We start from the raw sequence: 26,923 nt of genomic DNA, 5'->3' as shown, positions 1-26,923 counted from the left end.
CCATTCTATGTGGAACATACCTGCTGCAGGTTATGGTCACCTGTGGGTTCTTGTGGAGTGCTTCACCAGGAGGAAAATGAAATGGAAACTCCAAAGTCGCCTTGTTTTTATCCAGGAGTTTCATTTAAGGTATTTCATCCTCTAAGATCTTCTTGCACGCTGACTGCCAGGCACATCTCACTCTTTCCATCAACTCTTCCTCCTAATCTGATTCACATATTCAAGAACCAGGTCTAAAATTCAATCAGATTCCCCTTTCCAGTTGCCTAATATACTCCAGCAGAGTTTTTATTATTGGAATATATTGAATTATGTTGTTCTTTTGCATCTCTTAAAGGTGCAGTTCTACTTTCTCCTTTTTTCCCCCAAATGAATAACTGCATATCCTGCAAACCCACGTGCCCAGGACTGCGGCGAGCGGAGCGCAATGTTTGCTCATTCACTGTCCCCATAGAGAGCAAGGGCTGACACGCTCTTCAGCTCAGGCACTTCAGTGAAGTAATGTTTTCTGACAGCCTTAAACCCAGCTATTTTGCTGCTGGCTAATTTGTCTGCTGGGGTGAGGCATAATTCAGAGGGTACCAGTTGTGCTGGCAGATAACTTGCTGGAACATGCGGTGATTCCAGCTTTGCTGTTTAGATGCAGGCCTCCTCTGTACACCAGGTTCCCCACCCTTAGGGGGGATATTGTGGGAGGGAAGCACACAGGGCTGGAGCGGTTTGTAAACTTGTAGTTCATGGGGTTTGGGTGAGGAAACAGCCTTGGCTGTCACTGCTGCAGGAGGAGCTTATCACACCAAAATCTGAATGCTTAGTCTAAGACAAAGAATAGATATTGTGGTGACAATCCACTTGAAGAATTACAGCTGCTGATAAGCAGCATCTTCCCCTCAGTTAAATTCCAGTTTGTATATTTATAATCTACTTATCTAAATTCCCCATGTACTTGCAATTGAAGATGGCATTCTGCTCGCTTCCCATACTAAACTGATCTGCAGCGCTGCCACGCACAGTGAAGCAGCTCTCGTCGCACACCCCGGCCATGGCAATTCCTTGAACAGGGAAGTTATTGTCCCTGAGTCTTTCCTGGAGAGGCACCATGTGCCCTGTCTGCTGCTGCAGGTCCTGAAGCTCTGCTTGAAGGCCCAGTGCAAGCACCGGTTACTGCCTGGAGCTGGACCATAGCCCTCTTAGATTTATACTTGCTACATATGCAGTTCCCCAACAAAGGTGAACTCAGCAGGTCTCATCTGTCTAGTAACGGTGCACACTGGATATAACACCCCATGTTAAATGGTTGTCCTCATGGAGAACATGGCAGAGTGCAGAGGTGACTGTAACTAAGCAGTGACCTGAATGTGCAAGAGCAATGGGAATGCATAAGAGCTGAATGGGGAAGTGCTGGGGCAGAAGGCGTTTAGTAGGAAAGAATCAAGTTTTGGTCTTGTGAATGATCTTTAGTCTTTCCTCCAGTGTCCTTGGCACTAGAAACACATTCTGGAACTTTACTGAGGGTGTGAAGTTGGTGCTGAAGAGGACTGGATTATTAAGAGGAATCTGAAGTATGGGAAAACTCAAGAGAAAAGAGTCAGCTTTAAAACTGGATTTAAAAGATAAATCCCAAAATTTCTTCTGTGAGCTCAAAGTTGCTTTATCTCTTAGAATCATAGAATAGAATCATAGAATCATAGAAGCAATCAAGTAAACTACTTGGCAGCATTACTCAGATGATGGCCCATGTCTGTTGTGAAGACGAGTGCTCGCACAGTTGTGCAACATCCCCTAAGACCTTACTTAAAACACTGTTCATTGTGACAGGTAAAGACAAACAGAAAGCAGAGCAGAGGGGACTGATGCAGACCACAGGACACGGGGTGACCATCCTGGGAACAGGCTTCCCCTGGCACCTGGATCCTGCCCCAGCAGATCTATAGAGCATACACAGGGAAAAGTCACACCATGGAGTGAATAGTGAGGAGCTGAGGAATGAGTTACTGGTGAGCAGCAGAGCTGCCTGAGATGAAGGCTGTCCAATAGCATTTCCATTAACCACCGGTGGATTATCCCTCATGAGCTTGTCTAATCCCTTCTTGAAGCCGTGTCTGCTCTTGGTGTTTGTGACATCCTGCACCACTCAGTCTCTCAGCTGAGCAAAACAGCGTTTCCTGCTTGTGTTAAGCTCTGTGTCCCTGCCCTCTCCATTAGTACAACAGTTCTGGAAAGTGAGCTTGTTTGTCCTGAAGCACTGGAGACAGAGCTGGGACTAAGCATCAGGAAAGGGCAAAATTAACACAAGCAAGAGACAATGCTGGCACAGGATGTGCCATACATCACTGTGGATCTGGGAAGTAAAATTTGACCCCTGGAGCTTCAAGGGGGTTCTGCCCATAGGAACACCTTTATCTTTTGACTCCTTGAGGAGTCAGACGTGACATCTTCTGTGCTCATTGCAGAGGTTTCTGCCTTTTCAGCCCCTTACAGGTTTTCTGTTCTGGATGTTTCTGAAAAACTACACCAGTTTTTAGGCTTCCTGCACATTATTCTTCAAACTCAGCTCTGGTTTTGTGTTGTGTTCTGTATTTAACAGAACATTTAACAGATTATCTGTCCTGGAGTTTCTCATTTAAATACAACTTTGTCTTTTTGGCAGAGGGCTGGAGCAGCTCTGGCTGAGAGAGCTGGGCTGGGGCAGCCTGGACAAGAGAAGGGGAGAGCTGAGAGCAGCTCCAGTGCCTAAAGGGGCTGCAGGAAAGCTGGAGAGGGGCTTGGGACAAGGGATGTAGGGACAGGCCAAGGGGAATGGCTTGAACCTGCCCAAGAGAGGGGAGACTGAGCTGAGCTCTGAGGCAGAAGCTGTTGCCTGTGAGGGTGCTGAGGCGCTGGCACAGGGTGCCCAGAGAAGCTGTGGCTGCCCCATCCCTGGCAGTGCTCAAGGCCAGGTTGGACACAGGGGCTTGGAGCAGCTGCTCCAGTGGAAGGGGTCCCTGCCCGTGGCAGGGGTTGGAGCTGGAGGAGCTTTAAGGTCCCTTCAACCCAAACCATTCTATGATTCCTTGCTTCTTATAACCTTACATGCCCTGCTATTATTCAGGTATTTCTATTTTCCTTCTTGATAGGTACTATGTGTCTTAACATCCAATAAGGTGTCTTAAGATCATCTCTAGGACTCAAGCAAAGGTTTTACTTTTAATGGTCCTTTTTAGTTTCTTACCAACATGAGTTTCTCAGAATTTAGAGACCCTGTGCTTTAACTGAACACAGAGGCAAATGATTAATCATCTCCTATTGCACCTACAACAGTACACCCTTGTATGTGTAGCTGTATTGGGGTCACTGTTAAATAATGACTCTTAATGAATGAGATTATGAGCTCTAGCATGTTCCCAGGTCACTGCAAGGTCAGGAATGCATCTTCCTGCAGCCCATTCCCTGCCTGGCTGCTAAAATCCAGTTTGTTGTCTCTGGTGTTTCCTCTATTGGGGCAGAATTCAGGGGTGAGTCTCATTGCCCTGTGCTCAATGACTTTGCTGCTCTGTGGTATCACTGGGATGTGGTCCTGATCACCCCTGTCTCCTGCTGGAGCATCAGCCCAGGGCAAACCCACACCCATTGCTGGCACAGTCCAGTTCATCGGATGGAGTTCAAAGCCACCTTTGCACTGAGGCACCTCCTCTCCACCAGTGCCAGCTCCCAACACTCTCTATTATGTTTCCTGCTGTGTCTTTCTTCCCCACATTCCCACTGCATCCATTGTACCAATATTAAAACCGGGATTCTGGGTCTCCTGCCTCACTTCTCAGACCTCCAGCTCCAGTACAGAGGAACAGATGCACGAGTCTGGGGTGTCTGTTTGTGGATTTATACCTGACTTTTACCAGCTTCACCCCTCCAGCATGAATCAGCCCAAGAAGCAGGTGCTTGTCTCCATATACCAGCTTTCCTAACCCTTTAGCTAAAAGCTCTCCTATAACCTGTTCATGTTAAACCCCAGCAGCTTGCTTCCACCAAGGTTTAGGTTAGGTTCCCTGTGCCTCTCCTGCAAGGGAATCCTATTGTCAGGGTTTTCCCCAGTCTCTAATCACTACACATCCTTCTTTTGTCTCAGCCATGCAGTGGGATTTACCTCCCTGCTCCCATCTGCATGACATACTGAGGGTATGTCAGAAAACATTTACATGCAGGTCTTGTTCTTCAGCTCCCTCAAAGCTGTGCCTCCCACTCGTCCCCCTTTCACAGGCCCCATGGAGCCTCCAGCACAGGATCCTTCCCAGTGTGTCCACACATCCCATAAGGTCTGTGATCTTGCCTGTGTTTTACAAACCTGGTCACCCCTGTGACAACCACACTGAGCACTCACTCTGTCCTTTGCCTTGTCTGGGAGCATTTCCCCTTTCTGAGCTTTATTCCTTTCTGCCATGGGACTTGCCCCTCTCTTTCCAGCAGCACCAGGACTGGTCAGACTGGAGCCAGCTCCATGCAGTGGGGTTTCAGCTCTCCTCAGACTCTGTAGCTGTGGCAGGGCCTCCCCCTTGGCCAGACCTGCTCCTCATCTAGTGCTTTCCTTAACTGCTTACTTAGCACCTTCCATCTCTGCAGGGTTTCACGTTTTAATGCTTTCAGTGTTGTCTTTGCTTTTGAAACCTTGGATGCTCATACTGTGCCTCTTGCCTCCATGCAGAGCTATCGCTCACGTGCACAGCTTGTCACCAGAGCTCCTTCTGGCACAGGATTTGGGGTTCCACTTCCCAGACGTGGCGCTCCATAATAAACTCAACCTGTGAGACTTGAGTGGCTCTGAGCGAGTGGCTTGTCTGCAGGATGAAGCTGGTGCTAAGCAAGCTGAGGAGACACTTTGCAGCACAGACGCTGTGCATTTTAAACAAAGGGATCTTTGCTGTGTCTGCTCCGTATTCCCAAGCACTCATTCCTTTTTTTTCTGGGATGACACTTGCAAGCTTTCCATCTAGTCCCAAGTCACGATGCTGTGTTACCTGGGGGTGAAATGTGTTGCACCGTCTGTGCTGATGCCCTGAGTACTGCTGTCCAGTCCTGCGCTGGCTGAGCAGGGGCAGTAGGAAAGGACTACACTACCCCTTGTCCTACAGGGACCTTCTTGTCAGGAGCTTTGGTAGATCTCAGCTGGTCGGGGTTAGTGATGGAAACCTCAGTGATGGTGTTTTCTGCACTGTCACTGCCACGCTGCGGATCCATCTCCGGTGCCACTGGTCCCAGTGCTGCCTGCTGCAGCCTTGCCTTTGCTGAAGCTTTGGATCCTGAAAACGGAGCACCAGGAAGCGCTGTGGCTGTGGCTGAGGTCAGGTCCCGTGTGAAGGTCACCCCGCTGCTGCGGTGAGTGTTGGATGCCACTACATCTGCAGGAGCTGCATCACTGTGTGCATCCTCAGACACACTTGGTGGTGGCAGTGAGGCAGAGGATGTTCCTGGTGCCTGTGTGCTAGAGGTGATCCAGCAGCCCGTCCTGCCCTGCTGTGCCTCACACGGGCTCCCTTTAGTAAGGAATACAGATGTGGAGTAAACGGGAATCAGTGACAAAGGATCCCCTTGATTTGACATTTGGCACAGGCACATCCATCCTCCCTTCCAAGGGAACAAACCTGAGAATCACTTTGAGTTCCAGGGACATTTCAGTTATTCCTCCTCCCAGGGAAGCACTTCCCGAGCAGAATCCTGGGACCACCGGTGGGGCAGGGCTGTGCTTGGGAACGGGAAGCAGCAGCAGCTCCATGCATGGGGGAAGGACCCACCTGCAGCACTGGGGTGGAATAAGCTGCCCCGAGCAGGTGTCCCAGGAGCATGATTCTTCATAGGCAGTGCTTAAACACACCAGTCCCAGTGTTAATGTACACGAGACAGCTGCGGTTGATGCCTGGGTGAAGGAGAAGGGCTGGTTGAACTGGTGATGACCAGGGACCTGTGAGGTGAGGGCTGGGACATTCATCACAACCTCCACTTGTTGCTCTGTCTGTCAGGCAGAGGCAGGCACAGGGTGAGGTGCATGAGGGCTCTTGAGGACACTGTCAGTGACAGAGCAGCTCTCTGAAGTCTTGGGTGGCTGAAAGTGGATCTGTTCGCAGACACCATAGGGCAAAATGCCTGAACTCCTGTCCTGGGGCTCATCACACAGGAAGTTGTGTTTGTGTCCAGCTGAGGAGTTTCTTTCCTCCACATTCTTCCCTGTTTTGCTTCATCCAAACAATAATATGGAAAACAAAACAGGGAAAAGGGAAAATAATCAATATATCAAGCAGGACCATGGTTGTTTCCAGACCTCTCTTCTCCTGGAGATGGATACAGGCAGCTACAGACATGCAGCAGTGCGTCTGCTGTACTCATGGTGCCTCCTCATCACATCTGCTGGCTTGGGCTGCAGCTCCAGCAGCTCCAGCTCTCCCTGCTGGAGGTTCACCATGTCCTAGACAAACACCCATAGCACAGAATTCAGGTAAAACATTATTCAGGACTGAGTGTCCTACAGTGTTATGGAAGAGCAAACATCAGTATTCCCACACTGCCAGCACTTTGGGAAGAAATCTTTCCCTCTGCCACACAGCTCAGCAGTTGTCTTTGGTCAGTCTTTGGGCAACTACAGTTTTAATGAATCCCAGACTGGTTTGGGTTGGAAGGGACCTTAAAGCTCCTCCAGCTCCAACCCCTGCCACAGGCAGGGACCCCTTCCACTGGAGCAGCTGCTCCAAGCCCCTGTGTCCAACCTGGCCTTGAGCACTGCCAGGGATGGGGCAGCCACAGCTGCTCTGGGCACCCTGTGCCAGTGCCTCAGCACCCTCACAGGGAACAGCTTCTGCCTCAGAGCTCAGCTCAGTCTCCCCTCTCTTGGGCAGGTTCAAGCCATTCCCCTTGGCCTGTCCCTACATCCCTTGTCCCAAGCCCCTCTCCAGCTTTCCTGCAGCCCCTTTAGGCACTGGAGCTGCTCTCAGGTCTCCCCTTCTCTTGTCCAGGCTGCCCCAGCCCAGCTCTCTCAGCCTGGCTCCAGAGCAGAGCTGCTCCAGCTCTCACAAAGACCAGTTACCAGCGAGATGCGGGTCCAGGGATGATCAGCCAGGTCCTGCTCAGCTCCATCCCTCTGATGTATTCCCTGGTGCCTCAGCCCCACTCCCCAGTGCTCCCTCAGCACCTCCTGCCCATTCGGTGTCACAGCAATGGCTGTGGCTCCTCTCTCAGCTGTACAAGGAGAGAGAGACGATGGCTATGGAGCATCCAAGGGGCAGTGCCCTGCTCACTCTGCAGTGCACTGGGAATGCCATGCAAAGTCATCTTTTCTGGAGCAAAGGCATGTCCCAGGTCCTGTCACATCAAGGGCTGCTTCCCAAGTGTGGCTGCAGGGATTGTGTGGTTGATGTCCCAGCCCTTTCTCCCTCTGGGACATTCTGAGCTGTGCTCCGGCAGCACAGGAGATGCTTCTGTGCAAGTCCCAGTTCTTTGGCCTTGGTTTCATTCTTTACCAGTTCCAAGTGGTTCCAGTCACTTCTGGACACAGCTGTGGCTCTGTCCCAGCCACTGTTCAGTGATTCAGGAGCTATTGGGCAGAAGAGGGGATATCATTTGCTCAAATTATCTAAATTCATTCAAGAGAGAGTTGGGAAGTATCTTACAGCTGCGGCCACTGAGGCAGAGGATGAGGGATCTGGGAGGGAGGGATCCATTCGGAAACTGTATTTCCAGCAGCAAGGACAAAGAGGGTGATGACCTATGGGCATTAGTCCAGGCAAGCCACAACATCAGCTAAACAGAGCTCAGAGTAACAGTGGTTGTGTTTGGAATAGAAGTACTGAGATGTTGGTGGTGACTCTGGGAACAAACTTCCAGGAGCTGCACATTTAACTGGATAAAGGCAGTGTCAGCATCACCTTTGCTGGGTTCTCAGAGCTGCACATCCCTGGCTGAAGGGTGTGTGAGGAGGGGCCTTAGGCTGAAGAATCTGGGAAGTGCACAAGGGAGAGCTCAGCAGTGGGCTGATAAAGCTGTTCTTGGGTGAGCTGACCAAGAGGTGACAGGGTTTTCCTCTGGGAAAAGCTAATGTAGTTCAGGGAGTCAGCTGCAGGCTTCTGATTAATGAAATAATGGGGATGGTAATGAGCTCAGCTCAGAGACTGCAAAAGGAGTGCTCAGCATCACTGAGCTGTGAAGCCACACATCTCTGATGGTGCATGCACGTGCTTATCCTGGTGTTCTTGATGAGCTGTGAGGGGTTTGGGAAGCTCTGTGCACGCAGCCTGTTGTTGTGTCTGTAATTTATGGCATGTTCAAAGAGGTAGCAGCACAGGAGGATGTAGGTGCTGCAGCAACCAGCACGGTGGTACCACAAGTGAAGTGTGTGGCAAACAAATGGGATCTGGTGTCCTGCTGGATACAGAGCATGAGATGGGTGAGGGTCTACAAGGGTGGAAGCAGAGGGCTGCACTATGGAACATGCTCGTTACCTCAGCCTCCCTGCACCGGCTTGCTGTGAACTGATTACTCCTCCCCTGACCTGGCCCTTGCTGGGCTGGTGTGCTGGTCCTTACTGGTAAGGAGGGTGAGAGGATGGGGGTGCCTCGTCCCCCCACTTCATCCAGCAGCTCAGTGCCTTCAGTGGAGAATCTGGATGGTTTAGTGATCTCCTGGTAAAGCACAGTGTGCAAGTTGTGTGGGACCTGCTGTGTTTGGTGGGAGCTGCCAGGGCTTGCTAAGGGCTGGATGCAGCAGGTCAGGGGAAGGGGCAGCAGCTGATGGCAGCAGAGCAGCTTGTGCACGGTCAAGGCTGAGGAGCCCTGGTGTTACTGACAGCACTGGAGAGATGCTGTGGGTGTCAGACTCTGGTATGTGACAAGAGCTGAACAATCTTGAGGACAGGCGTTTCTGATGATGGTGACAGTCTCAGCTCATTCTCTCTGTGGTTCTTGCTTCAGCTGCCGGTAACCATCTAAAGGGTTTTCCCAGGGTAATGTCAGTGAAGGCAGAAGGTGTCAAGCTGAGGGCTGTAGTCAGTGGTGCTGGAGTAACGAGATCTATCTCAGTCTTTCATCTCTGTGGAGCTGCCGGGGCACGTGGGGAGGACCTTCTAGAAAAGGGCCTCTAGCTCTGCTCAGTGTCTGGCCATGTGTGGGAAGGTGAAGGTGTGAATGTTTAGGAGGAATGGGATGTGTTCCCCAAGCCCAGCTGCACACAGCAGATGCTGGATGCCATGTGTAGGTTTGGACTGACACGTGCATAAGGACCTGCCAACCAGAATGTTAAAGGTTTCATAGACACAGGCTCTGCAAATCATTTCCTTCTTCACCCAGTAGCTCCTGCCTCAGGGTGGTGATGGGTTCCATCACCGTGAGGAGCTGCAAAGCCCTCTTGGGTTTGGGAGGTTTATGGTGCCTAAGGAAGGGCTGTTCATCACCTCCTGTCACTCCTGGGTAACACTGACCAGGGGAGATTCTGGAATGGTTCTTCTTGTTCATAGAGCAAAGGTTCTGAAATGGTTTGTCTTGACCAGCAGCAGCTTGTGAAGATCCACCTGGACCTTTGCCTCCATCCCCAGTCAGCTGTGAGGTCTGGAAACCCTCTTGCAGCTCCCTTTAAGTACCATCTGATGTAAACTCGTCCTTGAGCAGAGCCTGTTACTGCTTTCATCTGCCAGGAGTGAGGTGCATGGTAATGCATGGCTGCTGCCTGTTCCTGCGTTTGCCAGGCTTACAGACAGGTTGTCCAAGCTCCCAAGGATTGGGATCTTGCAGGATAGGCGGGATTAGAGGCATAACATTAAAAAATCCTGTTATGCTCTTTGCCAACTGCTAAAACTACATTTGTTTTATCAGTGGAACTCTTAAATGTGCTGAGGTTGCCCAGTGATGCAGAGCACTTGCAGCTGTCAGGGTGGAGAGGCACGGATCCAGGCACCAGTGGGATGCTCCTCTGGCTGGGATGCACATGTAGAGCTTTCAGGAGTGAATCAATAGCTGTGATTATACCGAGGGAGACAAACCCTCTTAATGAATTGTCTCTGTTGGTTTCCAGTTCCGCTCCATGTTCTCCAGCGCATCAGTGAGGCTGCGGCAGAGGCAGACGGAGGGGTTGGTGTTCGGGGGTTACTCCAGCATCCCCATGGATCATGGCAGTGATGCCTTGGGGAGGACACTGTCTGCAGGAGCTCTCCCTCCCGGCTGCCGCGTTGGCAGCACCACAGCGTTACCAGCCAGCGGCTCTCACTGCAGCTTGCACAGCATCTTGTAGGGCCTGAGAGCTGCCTGGCCTCAGCCAAGGGCTTTCCCGTGCAGGCACTGGCTCTGTGGCCCGTGTCCCATGCTGCTTCCCATGTGCATCCTCCCTGCGCTACAGCCCCTGAGCTCCCACTGCTTCTGAGAGGTGCCCTGGTCCCCCCAAGGGCTCTGTGGCTCTGGCTCCATGCATGAACTGGAGCCTGGTGCAGGTGTTCTGAGGAGGAGCAGTGAGGGTAAGAGGCTGCTGTCCTCCTGTTGCCTCCCTGTTCCTGAGCAGTGGGAGTCTGGCACTAACTGGCTGCCATCAGCGGGTGCTGTGCTGGTGGCATGGAGCTGTGCACAGACCATCTGAGAGCAGACATTTCACAGCAGACTGCACATGAGCCCTGCTCCAGCAGCAACCAGTCTGTGCAAGAGCACTGGCAGCTGGCCCCAGAGCCAGCCTGCAGTGCATGGGGGGAGAGGGTGGGGGTCCTGCTCTGCTCCTGTGGCTGGAGGGAGCCCCAGTGATGAGGCATAAAGCTCTCCATGCCAGAAACTGCCTCCTGAAGTTTGGACAGCCTGGACAAGAGAAGGCTCCTGAAGGGGAGAGCTGAGAGCAGCTCCAGAGCCTAAAGGGGCTGCAGGAAAGCTGGAGAGGGGCTTGGGACAAGGGATGTAGGGACAGGCCAAGGGGAATGGCTTGAACCTGCCCAAAAGAGGGGAGACTGAGCTGAGCTCTGAGGCAGAAGCTGTTCCCTGTGAGGGTGCTGAGGCGCTGGCACAGGGTGCCCAGAGAAGCTGTGGCTGCCCCATCCCTGGCAGTGCTCAAGGCCAGGTTGGACACAGGGGCTTGGAGCAGCTGCTCCAGTGGAAGGTGTCCCTGCCTGTGGCAGGGGTTGGAGCTGGAGGAGCTTTGAGGTCCCTTCAACCCAAACCATTCTATGATTCTACTATACTATGCCTGAGCAGGGAGTTGGACCGGATGCCTCCGAGGTCCCTGCCAGCCACAACCATTCTGTCTGATTCCATGAATCAGGGGAAGTTCTAGAAGTGCCGAAGCTGCTATTTTCTTGCTGGAGCTGAGATCGTTTCCATCAAGCTCAGTCTATTTCTGTAGCTGTCAGCCACGCTTGTAGTAACAATTCGAGACTCCAGAACAGCAAAACCATCTCTTCCAAAGGACACATAGTAAGTGCCACTGGAGAAGCTGTCTTTGGTTGCCAGTCAAATCCCATCTAATGGTACCAGTTTATAAGGACCTGATGGACTCTGCAATGCTACTGTGTGACAGCAGAGCCTCTTACCCAAACACTGAAGAGTGCAATGCACAAAGCACATTGCTGTGGCTCTCAGTACCGGGCAAAGCTGGAAGACCCATGGCAGGGCACATGTTGTGTGCTTCCCACCAAGCTTTGGGTATGGATGTATCCAGAAAGTACCTACATAGGAATCCCCTCCAGGTATCCCATGGGCACAGAGCTGTGTCTTTGAGAGCACGTGAATGTTCTCAGGACAAGAGAAGTGGTTTACAAACCCTTCCTTCCATGGCTGACATGAAAGGCAGCTCCAGCACCAAAGACATCTCACAGAACCAGTCAAAAAGCAGCAGCACAGTCCTGGGATTGGTGCCTTGTGGACAAGAACCATTTGGCAGTCAGAGTTCCTAGGAGAGGTTGTCAGGTTAACTGCAGAGGTGCCAGATCCACCTCCTTCCTGAAGGCTCAGTTCCGGGCACAGTAGGTAGTTCCCCCATGCAAAACCCTTTCTGTATCTCAAGCAACAAAAACTGTGATATTGAGCTCTGAGAGGGAAGGAAATCAGGATGTGCAACAGCTCCTCATGAGAACGTGAGATGCTGTGGGACGTTCACTGCTCCCAGAGAGCCACAGAAACACAGCAAGGCAAAGCTGGGTTATTCCCACAGCTCCAGCACTGCCCTGTGGGCTTGGACCTGTCTCATCCTCATGTCCTGCCCTCACAGCCCATGCTGCAGCACACAGGGATCATCAGCTGCTCTCTCTGGGTGCCCTGCTGGGATAGCCCTAAGCAGGAACTCCCAGTAGAAGGGAGGAGAGGAGGTTGTTTAAACCTAGATTGAGAATCCTTCAGCCAGACCTCACTGACACAAAGGGATTCTCTTGATCAGCCCCTCGAGGGCACAGAAATTAAAGCCACCATCCTGGTTGCTCTGGGACTGCTCCATGTGTCTGAAGTAACTGTGGAGACTGTTCTGGTCTGGTAATTCACTCGCAGTGATTTGAACCTCCCACCAGCCAGTGGAAAGGAAGTTTGTCTTCCTCACAAATGGCTGTGGCTTGTTGAGGGGGTTAATATGGAGTGTCCCATCCCTGGCAGGCATCAAGGGCAGGCTGGACAGGGCTTGGAGCAACCTGGTCTAGTGGAAGGTGTCCCTGCCTGTGTCAGGGGGTTGGAGCTGGATGAGCTTGGATTGGTCCCTTCTGACCCAAACCATTCCATGATTCTATGATGATTCTATGATTATGGCGTCTGCTCTGGTGAGGAAATCCTTCTGTATTGGGACCAACACCGTTCCTGATGGAGTCAGGTTACTGTCACTCTCTACAGGCAATATCAAGTCTGGATGCTTCTGGGGGCTAAAATACCACTAGAAGTATGAGTCACACATCAAATCCATCTCAAACAGTTATTTTCAACAGGCAGGGCAAGAGTGAGAACCCAGGATTCCAGAGAAAGGTGTGCGTTGGGTTTCCACCCTGGACATAGCCTCACAGCAGTGTTTCTGGGGCACTCATTTACCTGGAGGAGAACCAGACCTGGACTCGGAGCAGCCTCTCTGCTGCCATGCACCAGCAGCTCAGGCTCCTCCTGGCTTCGGGTGAAGCATGCAGAGAACTCTGATGTCAGCTCAGGGCATGTTGCTGGCCACAGAGGCAGCAGGAAGCACTGGGAGCATGAGTCCTGCATCTGCTATTGAGGCTTGGCAAGCACATGTTTCCCTCTGCAGTAGAATGATACCTGTGGCTGGGTCAGTGTCCCAGCATCACTCTGCAGTCACTCAGTGAACTCCGATGTGCAGGATGGATGATGAGTGTCAGGTAAACAGCAGTACCAAGAGAAGCCCTGTGGGCAGCAGGGGCTTTGTAGGAAGGGACAAAAGGCTTCTGGCAGTGACCATGCTTTACTTGAGCTGCCTCTGCTTGGCACCCCTCTGGTACCCATGTCTCGGCCATGGCATCCATCCTGTGTGGCTCGGAGAGGAGGAGGAGAATGTGGGTGTCATGTGTGACCAGATCATGGTTAAACACTGGGGGTGTAAGAAGCTCCTCGGCTGCTCCAACAAACACGGTCGTGGTCGTGTTTGGTTTATTCAGGATCTACATGGTGCCCTGGCTGCAGTTCAGGGATAAGTTATGGATCCAGCAGCCAGCAGCACTGCTTCCCTGGGCAAGGAACAGGAAGAAACACACTCGCTGTGGCCTCAAGGTGCCTCGTGGCGTGGGGTGATAAAGTGGGTGAAGAAACACAGTGTCAGTTTGTGGGCAAATACACCACGAGCTGCTCGGCTCTTTCCTGCTGGAAGAACAACCTGAGCCATGGAATTCTGCTCACATTTTCCAGTTGGGAGTACAGGTAGAAATGTTCCCAGGGTAGAGGCTGGACCTGGAGCAGCTGCAAGGCTGACAAAGGTCTCCATCAAACAGGCATTAACATGAAATATGATTAAACTAATTACCATCCTTTAATTGAAATGGAGCCAAACCAGCCCAGACCAAACTGGTGGTGTTCTTTGAAGTGGCTGCAGAACCTGCTCTAAATATACCTGTGATCTAATGGATGGAGGCTTCTGAGGCATCCTGACTTAATAACTCCTTAACGGTTAGAAAATGAGTGTGCCACAAAATCAATGTGGCAAAGAGGGATTGGCTTGGGAGGCGCAGGATTGATGCTTCCATGGCACAACTGCTGAGGAGGAGCTTTGGGCTCTTGTGCTCCTTGTGGCACCTGTGCAGGGCCCACTCCTGCTGCAGCTCCAGGGTTTGCCAAAGTCATGTGGAAAATGGTGCAAGGTTGTTGCTGAGGAAATGCATGAGCGACAGTGCATGGAAGTGCTGCAGAGGGTGCTGGGGTCAGCACTGGAGCTGTGTGTTGGTGGTCTGAAACCAGCACTGGTGCTGCTGCAAGGGAATGGACATGTGGGCAGGAGCTTGGAGAAGTGGAATGGCTGGTGATGGATCCCACTTGCCAACATGAAGGTCTGTGTGAGCACCTGTAACTGTCAGTGGAGCTGGAGGGGGTTGATGGCCCCAGTGCTGCAGTGACCTCACTTTGCATCAGCCAGTGTTCCCACCACACATTAGCCAGTGATCCTAATGTGCCTTGGCTAGCGATCCCAATGTGCATTAGCCAGTGATCCCAACGTGCATCAGCCCATGATCCCACTGTGCACTGGCCAACGATCCCATTGTGCCCCAGCTGCCCCACTGCAGCAATGCCACCATGCACTGGCAGCCCCGTGCCTGTGTACCCACATCCATGCACAGCCAGAGGTGGGAGCACTGGCCCTGTGGCTGAGCATCCCCAGGCCAGTGTGGAGAGTACAGGGAGCAGTCATACAGGGGTGCAGAGAGCAGGATGCAAGGAGCAGGGTGCAGGGAACAGGGTGCAGAGCACACGGTGCATAGTGCAGGGTACAGGATGCAAGGAGCAGGACGTATGGTGCAGGATGCAGGGAGCAGGGTGCATGGTGCAGGGAGCAGGATGCAGGGAGCAGCGTGTCTGGTGCATGGCTGCAGCCCGGCCGGGCGCGCTGCAGCAAGCAGACAGCTCTGCAATACCTACGTCTTCTGCGAGCTTCTCGTGGCTGTTTCTAACAACATAAAGGGCCTTTTGGAGATCTGAGCTGGTGTTCAGCATCTCCGCACTGCCTAAAAGCGGTACTGGAGTGACATTTAGAAGCAGTGTAAGGGAAGGGCAGCTATTTATTCCTGATGAGGTGTTCTTCCTTCGGGAGTGTAGTGCAGTGCTGGAGCAGCAAGCGGTGGGTCGGCTGGGGCTGGCCGCATCCCGGCGGGTGTTCCCGGTGTGACCAGAAGGCTGCCGAGGGTTGTGCCTGCGGATGGGGGATCTCGGAGGGGTTCGGGCATCCTGCTCATCCCAGGCGCGGAGCCGCTTGTCTCGGAGCCGGGTCCCGTTCCCGGCTCTCCGCTGCTCCGTGTCGCTCCTTGGGAAGCTCAGGCTGTCCCAGGCCGAGGGCACCATCCCCGCTCCCTGTGCTGTGGGCAGCCAGGTTCCCGTTCGGCTCACGGCCATTCCCGGGGTGCTCTCCCCGCCGCAGCAGCCGTTCCGCCCTATCTGCACCTCTCCCGGCAGCACCTCCAGCTGCAGGAGACCCCATAGCAATGCACGGCTGCGGAGTAGCCGCGGGGAGGGTGGGGGGAGCAGCCCCACGGGGCTATGGAAGCCCCATGTACCGGAGGGACGTGGAGGCTGTGGGGTGCGGATGTCTGAACCCAGCGGGGCTGCGAGTGTGCAACAGGGCGGGTGCAGCTGTGGGGCAGGGATGGAGCTGGGGGAGGCTGCAGCACAGAGCTGGGGCTGCAGCACCGAACGGCGCTGCGGAGGGGCGGCGGCGGGGCCGGGTCCGTGGCAGTGATGCTGCGGACACCCCGAGTCCGCTCATGTGGGGTGTGCGGTGCGGGCGGGGGGAACCCCGGCCCCGGTGCTGCCGCCGTGCAGCGGCTGCTGCAGTTCCCCAACCGGGACCTGAGCCCCCCCCCCCGCTCCCCCTTGACCCCCTCCCAGTCCCGACCCTCCCTCCCTCCGGTGCCCCCCCCCCGTTCCTCCGGCCCGGGCAGCGCCACGGCCGCCAGGGGGCGCCTCTGTGCTGGCCCCGGGGCTCGGGCAGCGCCGGACCGGGGCGGCGGCGGCGGCGGGGGGGCGGGGCCGGGGGCGGGGCTGCCGGCGGCGGCACCTGCCCCGGGCCATGGTGCGGGAGCGGAGCGCGGTGCGGGGCGGGCGGCGCCGCGCCATGGAGCGGGCGGCGGGCGGCGGCCCCCCCGCAGCCGGTACCCCCCCCGCAGCCGGTACCGGTACCGGTGCCCGCTCCCGTGCCCGGGCGGTGCCGCGGCGGCCGGGGCAGCGCTGAGCCCCCCGCGGCCGCGCCGGGCACCCCCCCCCCCATCCCCGGCATGGCGCAGCCCGCGGGCCGCGGCGGGCCGAGCCGCGAGCTGCCGGGCATCAGCACCGTAACCTACGTGTTCGTTTACAGCCCCGGCGGCCCGGCCGGGCCCCCCGGCCCCGGCACCGACCCCGCGCCGCACGCCGCGCCCGCCCCGCTGCGCGGGCCCAAGCGGAAGCTGTACAGCGCCGTGCCCGGCCGCAAGTTCATCGTGGTGAAGAGCTACGCGCCGCAGGGCGACGGAGAGATCCAGCTCAACCGGGGCGAAGCCGTCAAGGGTGAGTACGGCACCGGCGGGGACCGCGCGGGGAGGGCGGGGGGACAGCCCGAGCATCCCGCTCCGGACACCGGCAGGACCCGGCTGCGGGGCTGTGCGCTCCCGTCCCTTGGTCAGATGGTAGCTGCACGGGGTAACCGGCTGTAGGCGCACATCCGTCAGTCAGGCTCTGGGGGGATGCTCGGGCTATGGGATGCTGCTCAGGCCCCACAGGTGGCTCCTTGCTGTACTCAGGGATTCTGGTGCTGCAGCCAGGCCCTGGGGAGTCAGTCCTGCCCTCTGACATGTGGTTGTGGTGGCTGTGCTCTGCTGGGACCCCTCTGAACCCTCCTCCCCAGCCCGTGGTTGACAGTGTTCCCTGCGAGCTGCTCCTGCCTTGCACTGTGTCTGGGCCACCAGCAAAGCTCCCAGTTGCAAGCCCAGCTCTTGCTGGGTGTGGGCTGAGTGGAAGGTGGGCAAGGGAGCACTTCCTCAACAACCCTCCCAACCACATGCGCTGGGAGCCAGGGTGATGCAGAGCTCGCGGGGAGATGAGAGGCTTAGAGGGATAATGGCATTGCCCATTATGTTGGGCAGGCTTCCCAAAAGACATGTAAACCCTGCGGTAGGTTGTAAGTCAGTTTCCAGCAGGCAGGGATAAGAAAAGGCTTGCTCTGCACGCCGGCTAATTCCATAGTTTTCACAGAAAGTTGAAGGATCTTCTTTTCATCTTCCTGCCTTCGCTTTTTGCTGATGCCTCATACAATGCAGGCTGGAGCACTTGCTGATCTGACTGTTGCATTAGCTGGAATGGGAGTGGGAGACAGGGCTTGCTGTGCTGTGCTCTCAATTGCTGCTTCAGAAGCACCTTGGAGCTGCAAGTCCTGCGCTGTGAATGCTGAAAGCCTCCCCTTGGAGGTGGCAGCCTCGCAGACCTGCTCTTGTCCTCCCGATGTGGTAGTAACCCCTGAGCAGAGGAGGAGACGTGGAGTGCTGTGGCTTGGCTGATGGTGAGGTTTCCTGCATGGGTTGGTTGGAGGTAACGGGTGTTTGATGTGTGCAGCTATGTGTTGATGGGTTGTGGGGTATCCAGGAGGCTCAAGGAATCAACAGATGGATGCAGCTTTGGTCAGAAGTGCTGTTCCCAGCTCTGGTTGTCGCTCAGTGTTTTCCATCACACCCTGCTGTGTCTCCTCACACTCTTGCAGTAAGCATGTGGTCCTGATGCCAGTCCTTAGTCATTGCAACAGACTCCTCGGTTCACATATTCACCTGCACTTGTTTGCATATCTTCTTCATGTGCTCTCCAGACAGAAAGCAAGTGGTGGGAAGCTCTGTGGGGAGGAAGCGTGGGTCAGTATGGGCTCCTCGGAGCTGGAGGTGCTCTCAGCAGCTCCCTTACGTGTGGCTGAGAAGGGTTGGCAGGAGTTAAAAGAGAATCCCTTGAGCGAGATCTCTCCAGGCCATGCAGACAGCACTGCTCAGCTATTTACTGCTTGGAGATGCTGATTGATTTCTGTGGAGAGGCGGATGTGGCAGTTCCTGGGTAGGGTGCCCTTGTGCTGTAGCCAGGCACAATGATGGGAATGAATGGAAACCAGCCTGAGTGGAGCTGATGCACTGGTGCTTTGTCATGTTTGGAGTCGTGACTCCTTTGGAAACGGTGATCTCAGTTGGTGGCAACTTGCTCCCACCTGAAATAGAAGCTGGTGCAAGAGAAGGTCCCTGAGGGAGCGGGTGCTGGACCCTGCTCTGAGCTAACAGATGCCCACAGATGAGCAGCAGCAGTGAGAGGTGCTGGGGACATGTGTTTTTGCTGTGGGCAGTTGTTTTGTCAGCATGGGGACTTCAGATGAGGGTTCTGCAAAGGGAGTTCCAGCTCTGTGGAGGCTGCCTGGGAACCTGTGTGCTCGGGGTGGAGGGGCCTGGAAGGAGAGGGCGGCAGTGGAGGAAGTGTTGAAGTGTGGTGGGTATGAGCAGCAGAGCTTCTTAGGGAGGGGTAGGAGAGGATTTGGGCAGTGTTGTCAAAGAGCTGCTGAGGCTGTTGCCTTATGAGAGGAGCTGCATGTGTGGAGATGTGCCAGGGCGAGAGCCCTGCAAGGAGGAGCTCTGAGGGTGATGCTGAGGGCGAAAACTGTCTGGAGATGCAGGTCTGTGAAGAGGACCCCCCCCAGGGAGGGCAGCAGTGGGTGGGCACAGGCTGAGACAGGGGATGGCTGGTGAGGAAGCTGTGGTAGGGCCTGTGTGTCATCTTCAGTTGTGTTAGTGAGGGACTTGACAGCCCTCCCTTCAATGCAGTGCAGCTCAGTGATCTCAGATGGCTGGGGCTGCACTCACACTGATCTCAGATGGCTGGGGCTGCACTCACACTGATCTCAGATGGCTGGGGCTGCACTCACACTGATCTCATGGCTGGGGCTGCACTCACACTGATCTCAGATGTCTGGGGCTGCACTCACACTGATCTCAGATGGCTGGGGCTGCACTCACACTGATCTCAGATGGCTGGGGCTGCACTCACACTGATCTCATGGCTGGGGCTGCACTCACACTGATCTCAGATGGCTGAGGCTGCACTCACACTGATCTCAGATGGTTGGGGCTGCACTCACACTGATCTCAGATGGTTGGGGCTGCACTCACTGATCTCAGATGGTTGGGGCTGCACTCACACTGATCTCATGGCTGGGGTTCTGAGCTGTTACTGTCAGCAGAGAGTGGCAAAAGGTCTATGGCAGCTTTTATCTTGGGAATTGCAGAGAAGATGGAGAAGTTTGAGCTGGAGCAGCAAGAGCTCTGTACTATGTGCGTAAGCCATGCAAGGGTTTGAGTGTGGCCCTAGTTCAAGTGTGGCTGTGTTACAAAGCAGATGCTGCTTGTCGGTGTGGTGTGTTGAGAGAAAGCTGGGGATCATTGAACATTCAGCCAGGGTCATGTTCAGAGGTGATTCTCCTTGTTGACAGCAGTGGACTTCTGCTGAACACTGGTGTTTAGCAGTGTTTGTACTGGCCTTGGTGAAGCGGGAGATGCGCTGAACCTTGTGTTGTGGGATGTGTTTCCTCAGGGCTTTCCTGTAGGAACTGGTTTGCTTTCAAGAGCACAGGGAAAGTTAAAGGTGTCTCTCTTTACTACACAGTTACTCTCCTTGTAGCTGTTGGATGACAACAGGCAATAATCAATATAGGTATTTCGTTTGTGAGATAGCAGAGGAGAGTCTGTCCTTGATCTGCTTGTTACTGATAATGAGAAACGAGATGTGAGCACCCCAAGCAAAGGGAGAACCAGTAGTCACTAGCACTGGAATCCCAAGGTCACAGGGAGAAACAGTTCACAGGCAGGGCATGATGAGGGCTGCATCTCCAGCCTGGAAACCAGGGAGAGATTCAGAGTGCTTTGAGCGTGCTGGTTTTTGAGTCTTATTTCTTTGCACTTTGTGATTAGGAGGAGTTATTCTGGAGCAACTGTTACCATGTGCATCCGACAGGAGGTTTTCCTCCCCAGTGTGGCTCCTTATTGACATTCTGTGCTGCAGTATCGAAGCCAACCCTCTGTGAAATAAAAGACAAACTGAATTTCTTTGGCTGTGGTTATGGTTTTGTTGAATTATTATTGTAGCAGTTCTCAGCTGCGCCGGAGGTTGTTCAGATGGAGGGGATTATTTTACTTGTGAGTAGAGTTGTTATTGCACAGAGGATACAGCTTTTGTTGATGGAAGGGGTTTGCATTTTCTCTTTGATGAGCAGCCACCTCGTTTCCTCTTGGATTCCTTTATCCAGCAGCTCACACACTGTGGGATGTGGCTGTGGGATCCTGCAGGAAGGCTGCTCTTCCTCTGGTTGGATGCAGGTAGTTGGACATGGAGCCATTGATAACTTGGAAGGTTAAGGCAAAGCTGTAAACTTCACCATCAAACTCTCTGTGCCCATGGTGATCTGGAGCACAGGGGTGACAAGCAGCTGCCTCCTCACCAGGCTGCTACTCCTGTGTTATTCCTATTCCCAGTGCTGGAAGAACAGGGCTGGAGGGAGTCTCGTGGTCAGTGCTGAGTCCTTGGCCCTGCACAGCGTTACCGTCATCTGTAAACTGGTCACACTCCACCTGTAAAACCACTGAAGCTCTTCTCCTGCTGTGCTGGTGGGGAGGCTGCTCTAGAACCTTCCAGGCTTCATCTCTCTGCCTTCTGAGATCAGTGTTTGTTGCCAGTGTAATTGTCTTCTGCTGTGTCTTTAGACTCACAGGCTGCTGTGGCCTGGCTGTCAGACATGGGAGGTGCTGGGACAAGGTTCTCCTTTGGAGAAAGGAGACTGCTTTTCTTTTCCCTAGCAAATGATGTGGCTCAGTCATGAATGTAAGTCCTTCCTGCTGCCTTATTGTAGTGATCTACTGAGCAGGGGACCAGGCTTTGCTGAGGGTTGGGAGCAGTACCCACCTGATGCTGCAGAGCATCTCTTGATGCTTGTTGTCTCCATGGTCTCCTTGGCTCAGCCACCCTGGGCTGTGGGTGCTGACTCCAGAGCCTTCTCCACAGCAGCAAAGCTGGGAGTCATAGAATCATAGAATGGGTTGTGTTGGAAAGGACTTAAAGCTCCTCCAGCTCCAACCCCTGCCAGGGCAGGGACCCCTTCCACTGGAGCAGCTGCTCCAAGCCCCTGTGTCCAACCTGGCCTTGAGCACTGCCAGGGATGGGGCAGCCACAGCTTCTCTGGGCACCCTGTGCCAGCGCCTCAGCACCCTCACAGGGAACAGCTTCTGCCTTATCTCCAACCTGAACTTCCCCTGTTTCAGTCTGAACCCATCACCCCTTGTCCTATCACTACAGTCATCGAGAGCCTATTGCCCTCTGATCTGTGGTGCTTTGCTCTCCATTGTCTTGTAGCCCTTGGTCCCTGAGTGTTCATGTCTCCCATCTGAGGAACTCTTTAACTCTTTGGGGACTGAAACGCATTCAGGCAGTGTTGTTGACCACAGCATGGTGAGCTTGCTGAGAGCTGGGCTATGGGAATGCATGGATGCTGCTCCAGTTCTCTGCAGCCCCACATTCCTTGGAAGTTATTAGGCACAAGTGTGGATCATACTCGGCCTTTGGAGAACAGGAGCTGTTGCCTCTCAGGATGTGAGAGAGGGAAGTGATGGCACAGAGCTGTGCAGAGCTGGCCCCATTGCTGTGATGTGTTCCCGTGACTTGAGCAGCACCTCATGTGGGAACTGAGGCCAAGGCATCCTAATGGAGTGGCCGAGGTAGTTGGCTGTTGTGTGCTTCTGTGCTGTTGGTTCTGTGCAGTCAGTGTTTGGAAGTGAAAAGATGTTTTGGGAATGCTGAGAGGTTCTTGAGACATGGATAAATTATTTCCTCTTGTTATTGGGCACTTTGAAAAATGAGTCATGGAAGAGCAAAAGGAGAAGAATTGCTCATGAAAGGCAAGAGAAAATGAACTGAATCAAACTCAGATATCTCAGAGACATGAAAAACATCACTGGGAAGAAGTTGGGTTTGTTGTTTGGTATGTACAACTGTGTGGCCAAGCTTGTGGTGACCTGGTGGCAGGGAATGACCGTGTCCCCCTTCATGTCAGTGGGACATACAAGTAATACTTATCCACCATAGGCTTGGGTCATTTCTCTCCTAGGTCTAAGCAAGGTTCTGGCCCTGTGTGGTGATGGTTGTGTAGCTGATGAGCTCACACTGGGGATCCTGGGCAGGGTACAGTAGAGGACTGCCCCACAGAAGAACTGGTCCTCCAGAGAGCCCAGTGGTCCTTGTCTGGGTCTTGCCCCCATGGGAAGCTCCATGGCCCATGCTGTTTGACTGTTCTCCTATGGCAGGCGGACACAAACAGCTGTTGTTTCCTTCTCTGGTTTGTTCCATGCTCACTTCTGAGCCACTTGAACATTTTCAACTCAATTTGTTGCAATTGGGGGTTTCAAGAAGCTGCTTGAGACACAGCAGCTGAGAGAGGGAATGAAGCCGGACAAGGACCATCGAGCCCGGTTGTCCTGCCACAGAGACTGTGCACCTCCAGGGCGACCATGGTGTGAACTCCATGTTCTGGTAGAGCAAGAGTCAGAGGGTGTCTGGGAATACTGCAGTGGGAAGAGGTGCTGGGGCTGTGTGTGCAGCAGGTCCTGTTGGGCTGGGGGGATGCTGTGGGTGCACAGAGAGCTGTGGATGGGGGGTGATGGGGTTTGTAGGACATGGGCTTCCAAGCTCTGGGTTGCAGAGCAGTGGACTCACTTGTATCTTGCCTCGTGTGTCTCCGGCTGTTGTTTTCATAGAATGGTTTGGGTTGAAGGGAGCTTTAAAGGTGACCTAGGCCAACCCCATGCAATGAGCAGGGACATCTTCAGCTTGGCCAGGTTGCTCAGGGCCCTGTTCAGCCTGGCCTTCAGTATTTTCAGGGATGGGGCATCTGCCACCTCTGTGGCAACCTGTGCCCCTGTCTCACTACCCTGTGCTTTCTGTTTAAAGATCTGACCTCTTTCTGCTCCCTGCTGTGCTCCTGATGCTGGTCGTGTCATAAGACAGCTATAATTATGCCTGATGGTAGAAGAGTATCTCATCTGGCTGGTTTCTAAATATGTTACTCTTCAGATTAAGTGTTCTCTTGTTCAGATGTTCTCTTTGGTTTCGTTTTTAAATCCACTTACCTCTACCTCTATATGCCTGTTTTGTGTGTGCTTACATCCATATTGCTGTGCCCTGTTCTCTACATCTTTCCCTGCACTTCATGTTCTTATACCTCAGATCAACCTTCTGCTCTTCCCTAACCCAGTTTGGTCTCTGTTCTAAATAAATAGGTCTTTGATTGCAATCTTGGGCAGTGTCCAGGTGGATCGTGCATCGCTTTGGTTAAGTGATTTCAGATAAAGAGAACAGAATTTATACACCCTCTTCACTTTTGTAAATCAAATCAACTTTACAGAGTTTAGGAACATCAAATGCACATCTTGAGCTGTGAGGACCTCCCCTTCCTCTCCTTTTGTGCCTTGAGTCCCTTGTTAAATGCTGGTAACAGCCCATGTAAGGTGGGGGTTCTTTGTTGTTTCCTCAGGGTGGCACAACTTGGGCTGCAGTTTGCAGGCTTGATCCAGGGCTATCCTGGCACTGAAGCCTCCTGCCTGGAGAGGGGTTAGGGTTAGAGTTAGGGTTAGAGCCGGGTTCTATTGGGAAGTGGCTCCTCAGGGCCGTGTAGCACCAGCAGCTCCAGGGCTGAGCTGGGTTCCTCTGGGATGGTACAGGAGGCTGGTTCTTGGTAACTAGCACTGACCGAGTGTCACTTGCTGGGTTTGAACAGATCTGGAGTGCAGGGAGGGATGTGACTTTGGAGGGAAGTGTTATTTAGAATCAGACTGGTTTGGTTTGGGTTGAAGGGACCTTAAAGCTCCTCCAGCTCCAACCCCTGCCACGGGCAGGGACCCCTTCCACTGGAGCAGCTGCTCCAAGCCCCTGTGTCCAACCTGGCCTTGAGCACTGCCAGGGATGGGACATTTCCTAGGCAGCCTCTTCCATTCAGGCTGCAGGTCTGTGGTGGGTTTGAGTTGTGCCACCACAGCAACATCACTCAGAATGAAAGCAGGAAACCAGAAGCCTGGGTAGGAATGCAAAGGTTCCATCTCTGAGGACCTTGCTGATGCAAGCAGGTGATGAGAAGTCCGCTAGGTATGTGTGTGCACTGGGACAGTTGCTTGCACCAGGGATGTGGCTGTTGTTGAGTGTTTGCAGAAAATGGCCATTGGATCCTATGAGTCCATGAGATATGTTAGGGCACTGGAGAGAAGGGAAACGCAGTTTGTTAGAGACTCTCATGGCTTTCTGGAATGCTGTTTCGGTCTGGTATCAGTAAGGGTTTAAGAAGGTTGGGTGAGATCTCAAGAGGATAATGCAACGGGAAGAAGTGTCAAAGTCTACTTTACACAAAGAAGGGATGGAGATTCCCTGAGGACATGCGGAACAAGTAGTCCCTCTATGATTATTAAAGCTGCACCACTTGGCATTATAAACTCTATTTTTAGCATTCCCAAGCTATGGCTGGAAAAATTGGTCTGGCCTAAAATTTTCTGACTGTTTAAAGTTTAATTTTTGCCACAGATGAGGCTGCACGTTCAGCCCTTTGTGTCGTCCGGTGGGAAAAGCATGCCTGCTTTGGGGAATGCTGCTGTGCCTGGGGCTCAGAGCAGCGAGCCCACCTGGGACAGGCAATCCCAGCCCTTCCTCAGGAGCAGGGAGTGTGCACAGACCAATTGCATGAGGTTTGTCCTGGCATCAGGGTTATTCTCCAGTGTAGTTGTATTTGGGTGCAGCATTGGCCACCAAGAGCTGTGCTGCTGCTGGAGGCTCCTCAGGTGGGTGGTTGGATCAGGCTCCACTGGCTCTTTGAGCTTAAGCTTGAGTGGTTTTGGGATCATGAGCAGCAGGAGTTAACAAGAAGCTCTTGATCCTGTGTGTCCCTTTCTAGCTGTGTTGCTGTGAATGAGGTTATTAGTGCTGCACTTCAGGGCTATCAGGGAGTTGGAATCACTCCTGAAGCTTTTCCTTCGTCCCGGGGTCAAGAAATGCTCCTGTTCCTTCTTGTTTTGTCGGCTGGGAAGGTCATTTTGAAAGTGATGGGAAGAAGCCAAGATGTGTCTGGCTGCTAGAGCCTGCTATGAGAATTATACAGCCTCTTGGGACTGCTGTCTGTCATAAATCCTGCTTTCTGCTGTGCTAAATTCCTTTACTTGAGGATAGGACAGAATTTTTCCACTGAGATCTTAATGTGTTGCAGGTCAGCAGTATGGTGTCTGCATTGTTGGAGCTACTAAAACTGTCCTGCTAAGACCAAATAGCCCTTCCTGTAGGAAATCATCCACGTAAGAATTTGCAGAAACAAAACTCATGGCACAAAGGAAGGACTTAGAGGTGATGTCAGGTGGAACAGTGTCAGTATCCTGGTTCCTCTGCTGCACATAGGAAGAACAAAACTGTCCTGAGCTGTTGCAATCCAGTTGCCTCCAGCTTCACTTTCAGTCATGTTCACTGGTGGAGGGGTTCTGCTTGCTTGGGATAGGAGAGCTCTGAAACTGGCTCATACTTTTCTCTTCAGCATAGATTCCTCTGGCAGGGAACCACAAGCTTCCAAGCTTGCCTTAGATCTCAGCTGTCTTCAGTACCAGCTCTCTCCAGAGATGCTCCCTGTACAGGCAGCACCAGCCTGGTGAGGAAGTGAGATGCGGGAAGAACAACCATGTAAGACACAGAGTTTGTGCTCATGGTATTGTCCAGGTTTGGGTCTGTCCTGTTGTGCTTGTTGCCTGCACAGGACTCAGCTCAGCTGCCTCTGAAGCTATAAAGTGCTTGAAACCCTTTAGGTCAATTTTCTGCAGTGTTCTGGCTTTTTCATTCTTCTTCACTCACCTGTTTTTAATGGGATTTCTTCTCTCCGTTGTTCAGAGGAGGTGATAAGTGTTTGTGAAGCCAACAACATTGCATTTGCTTATTCAGCAGTAACGTTGCCCAGAGTCTGTCTGGAATACACCAAAATGAGATTCTTTAGTGTGTGGATGAAATACCATTTGAAAGTCATATATAGGTACGAGTGTGAGGTTGGATTATTGCATATTGCCATGAAAATGATAGCATTTGTACTTGGCATCTGTGATGATACATTGAGAATTCTGATCAGCTTGTCACCACAGGAGAGGAAACCATGCTGACAAGTCAGAAGAATGAGAGACCATCATGGGCTTCTCACTCTGTAGTATATGTTCTATGTCTCCTGCATTCTTCTCCTCAGGTTCCTGGTACCTGTGTCTGTGTCCTGAGCCGAAGTGTGCAGTGGGAATCAGAAAGTTCCCAGCAGAGTTCATGGAACCATTGGTTGTTCATGGCTCAATTGCATCAGTTCAGTAGCTGGACCCAAGTACGGAGGAAACACATGTGCTTGAGAATGATCAGCACAGAAGTCCTTCGGTTTCAGCCTTATTTAGGACATAGAACTGTTGGAGCAAGTCCAGAGGAGGCCACGAGGATGATCAGGGACTGGAGCACCTCCTGTATGAAGACAGGCTGAGAAAGTTGGGGCTGTTCAGCCTGGAGAAGAGAAGCTGCGTGGAGACCTCAGAGCAGCTTCCAGTATCTGAAGGGGGCCTACAGGGATGCTGGGGAGGGACTCTTCATTAGGGACTGTAGTGACAGGACAAGGGGTAAAGGGTTCAAACTGAAACAGGGGAAGTTCAGGTTGGAGATAAGGAACAAGTTCTTCCCTGTGAGGGTGCTGAGGCGCTGGCACAGGGTGCCCAGAGAAGCTGTGGCTGCCCCATCCC

The 26,923-nt window shown here is 53.2% G+C and overlaps 1 protein-coding gene across 1 annotated transcript in view; it reads left to right on the top strand.

Moving 5' to 3' along the window:
- The window catches only part of SHANK3 (SH3 and multiple ankyrin repeat domains 3), a 288,859-nt gene that overhangs the window by 90,226 nt on the left and 171,710 nt on the right, over window positions 1-26,923 (top strand). The window contains exon 11 of the mRNA XM_034063065.1: window positions 16,459-16,646. Within this exon, the coding sequence (XP_033918956.1) occupies window positions 16,459-16,646 (188 nt within the window). The remainder of the gene's footprint in view (window positions 1-16,458; window positions 16,647-26,923) is intronic.

Source organism: Melopsittacus undulatus, chromosome 5 (assembly GCF_012275295.1).
Source record: "Melopsittacus undulatus isolate bMelUnd1 chromosome 5, bMelUnd1.mat.Z, whole genome shotgun sequence".
In the NCBI taxonomy this organism is placed as follows: domain Eukaryota; kingdom Metazoa; phylum Chordata; class Aves; order Psittaciformes; family Psittaculidae; genus Melopsittacus; species Melopsittacus undulatus.
Note: the sequence above shows the minus strand (reverse complement) of the source record. Positions and strands in the feature narration are given on the sequence as shown.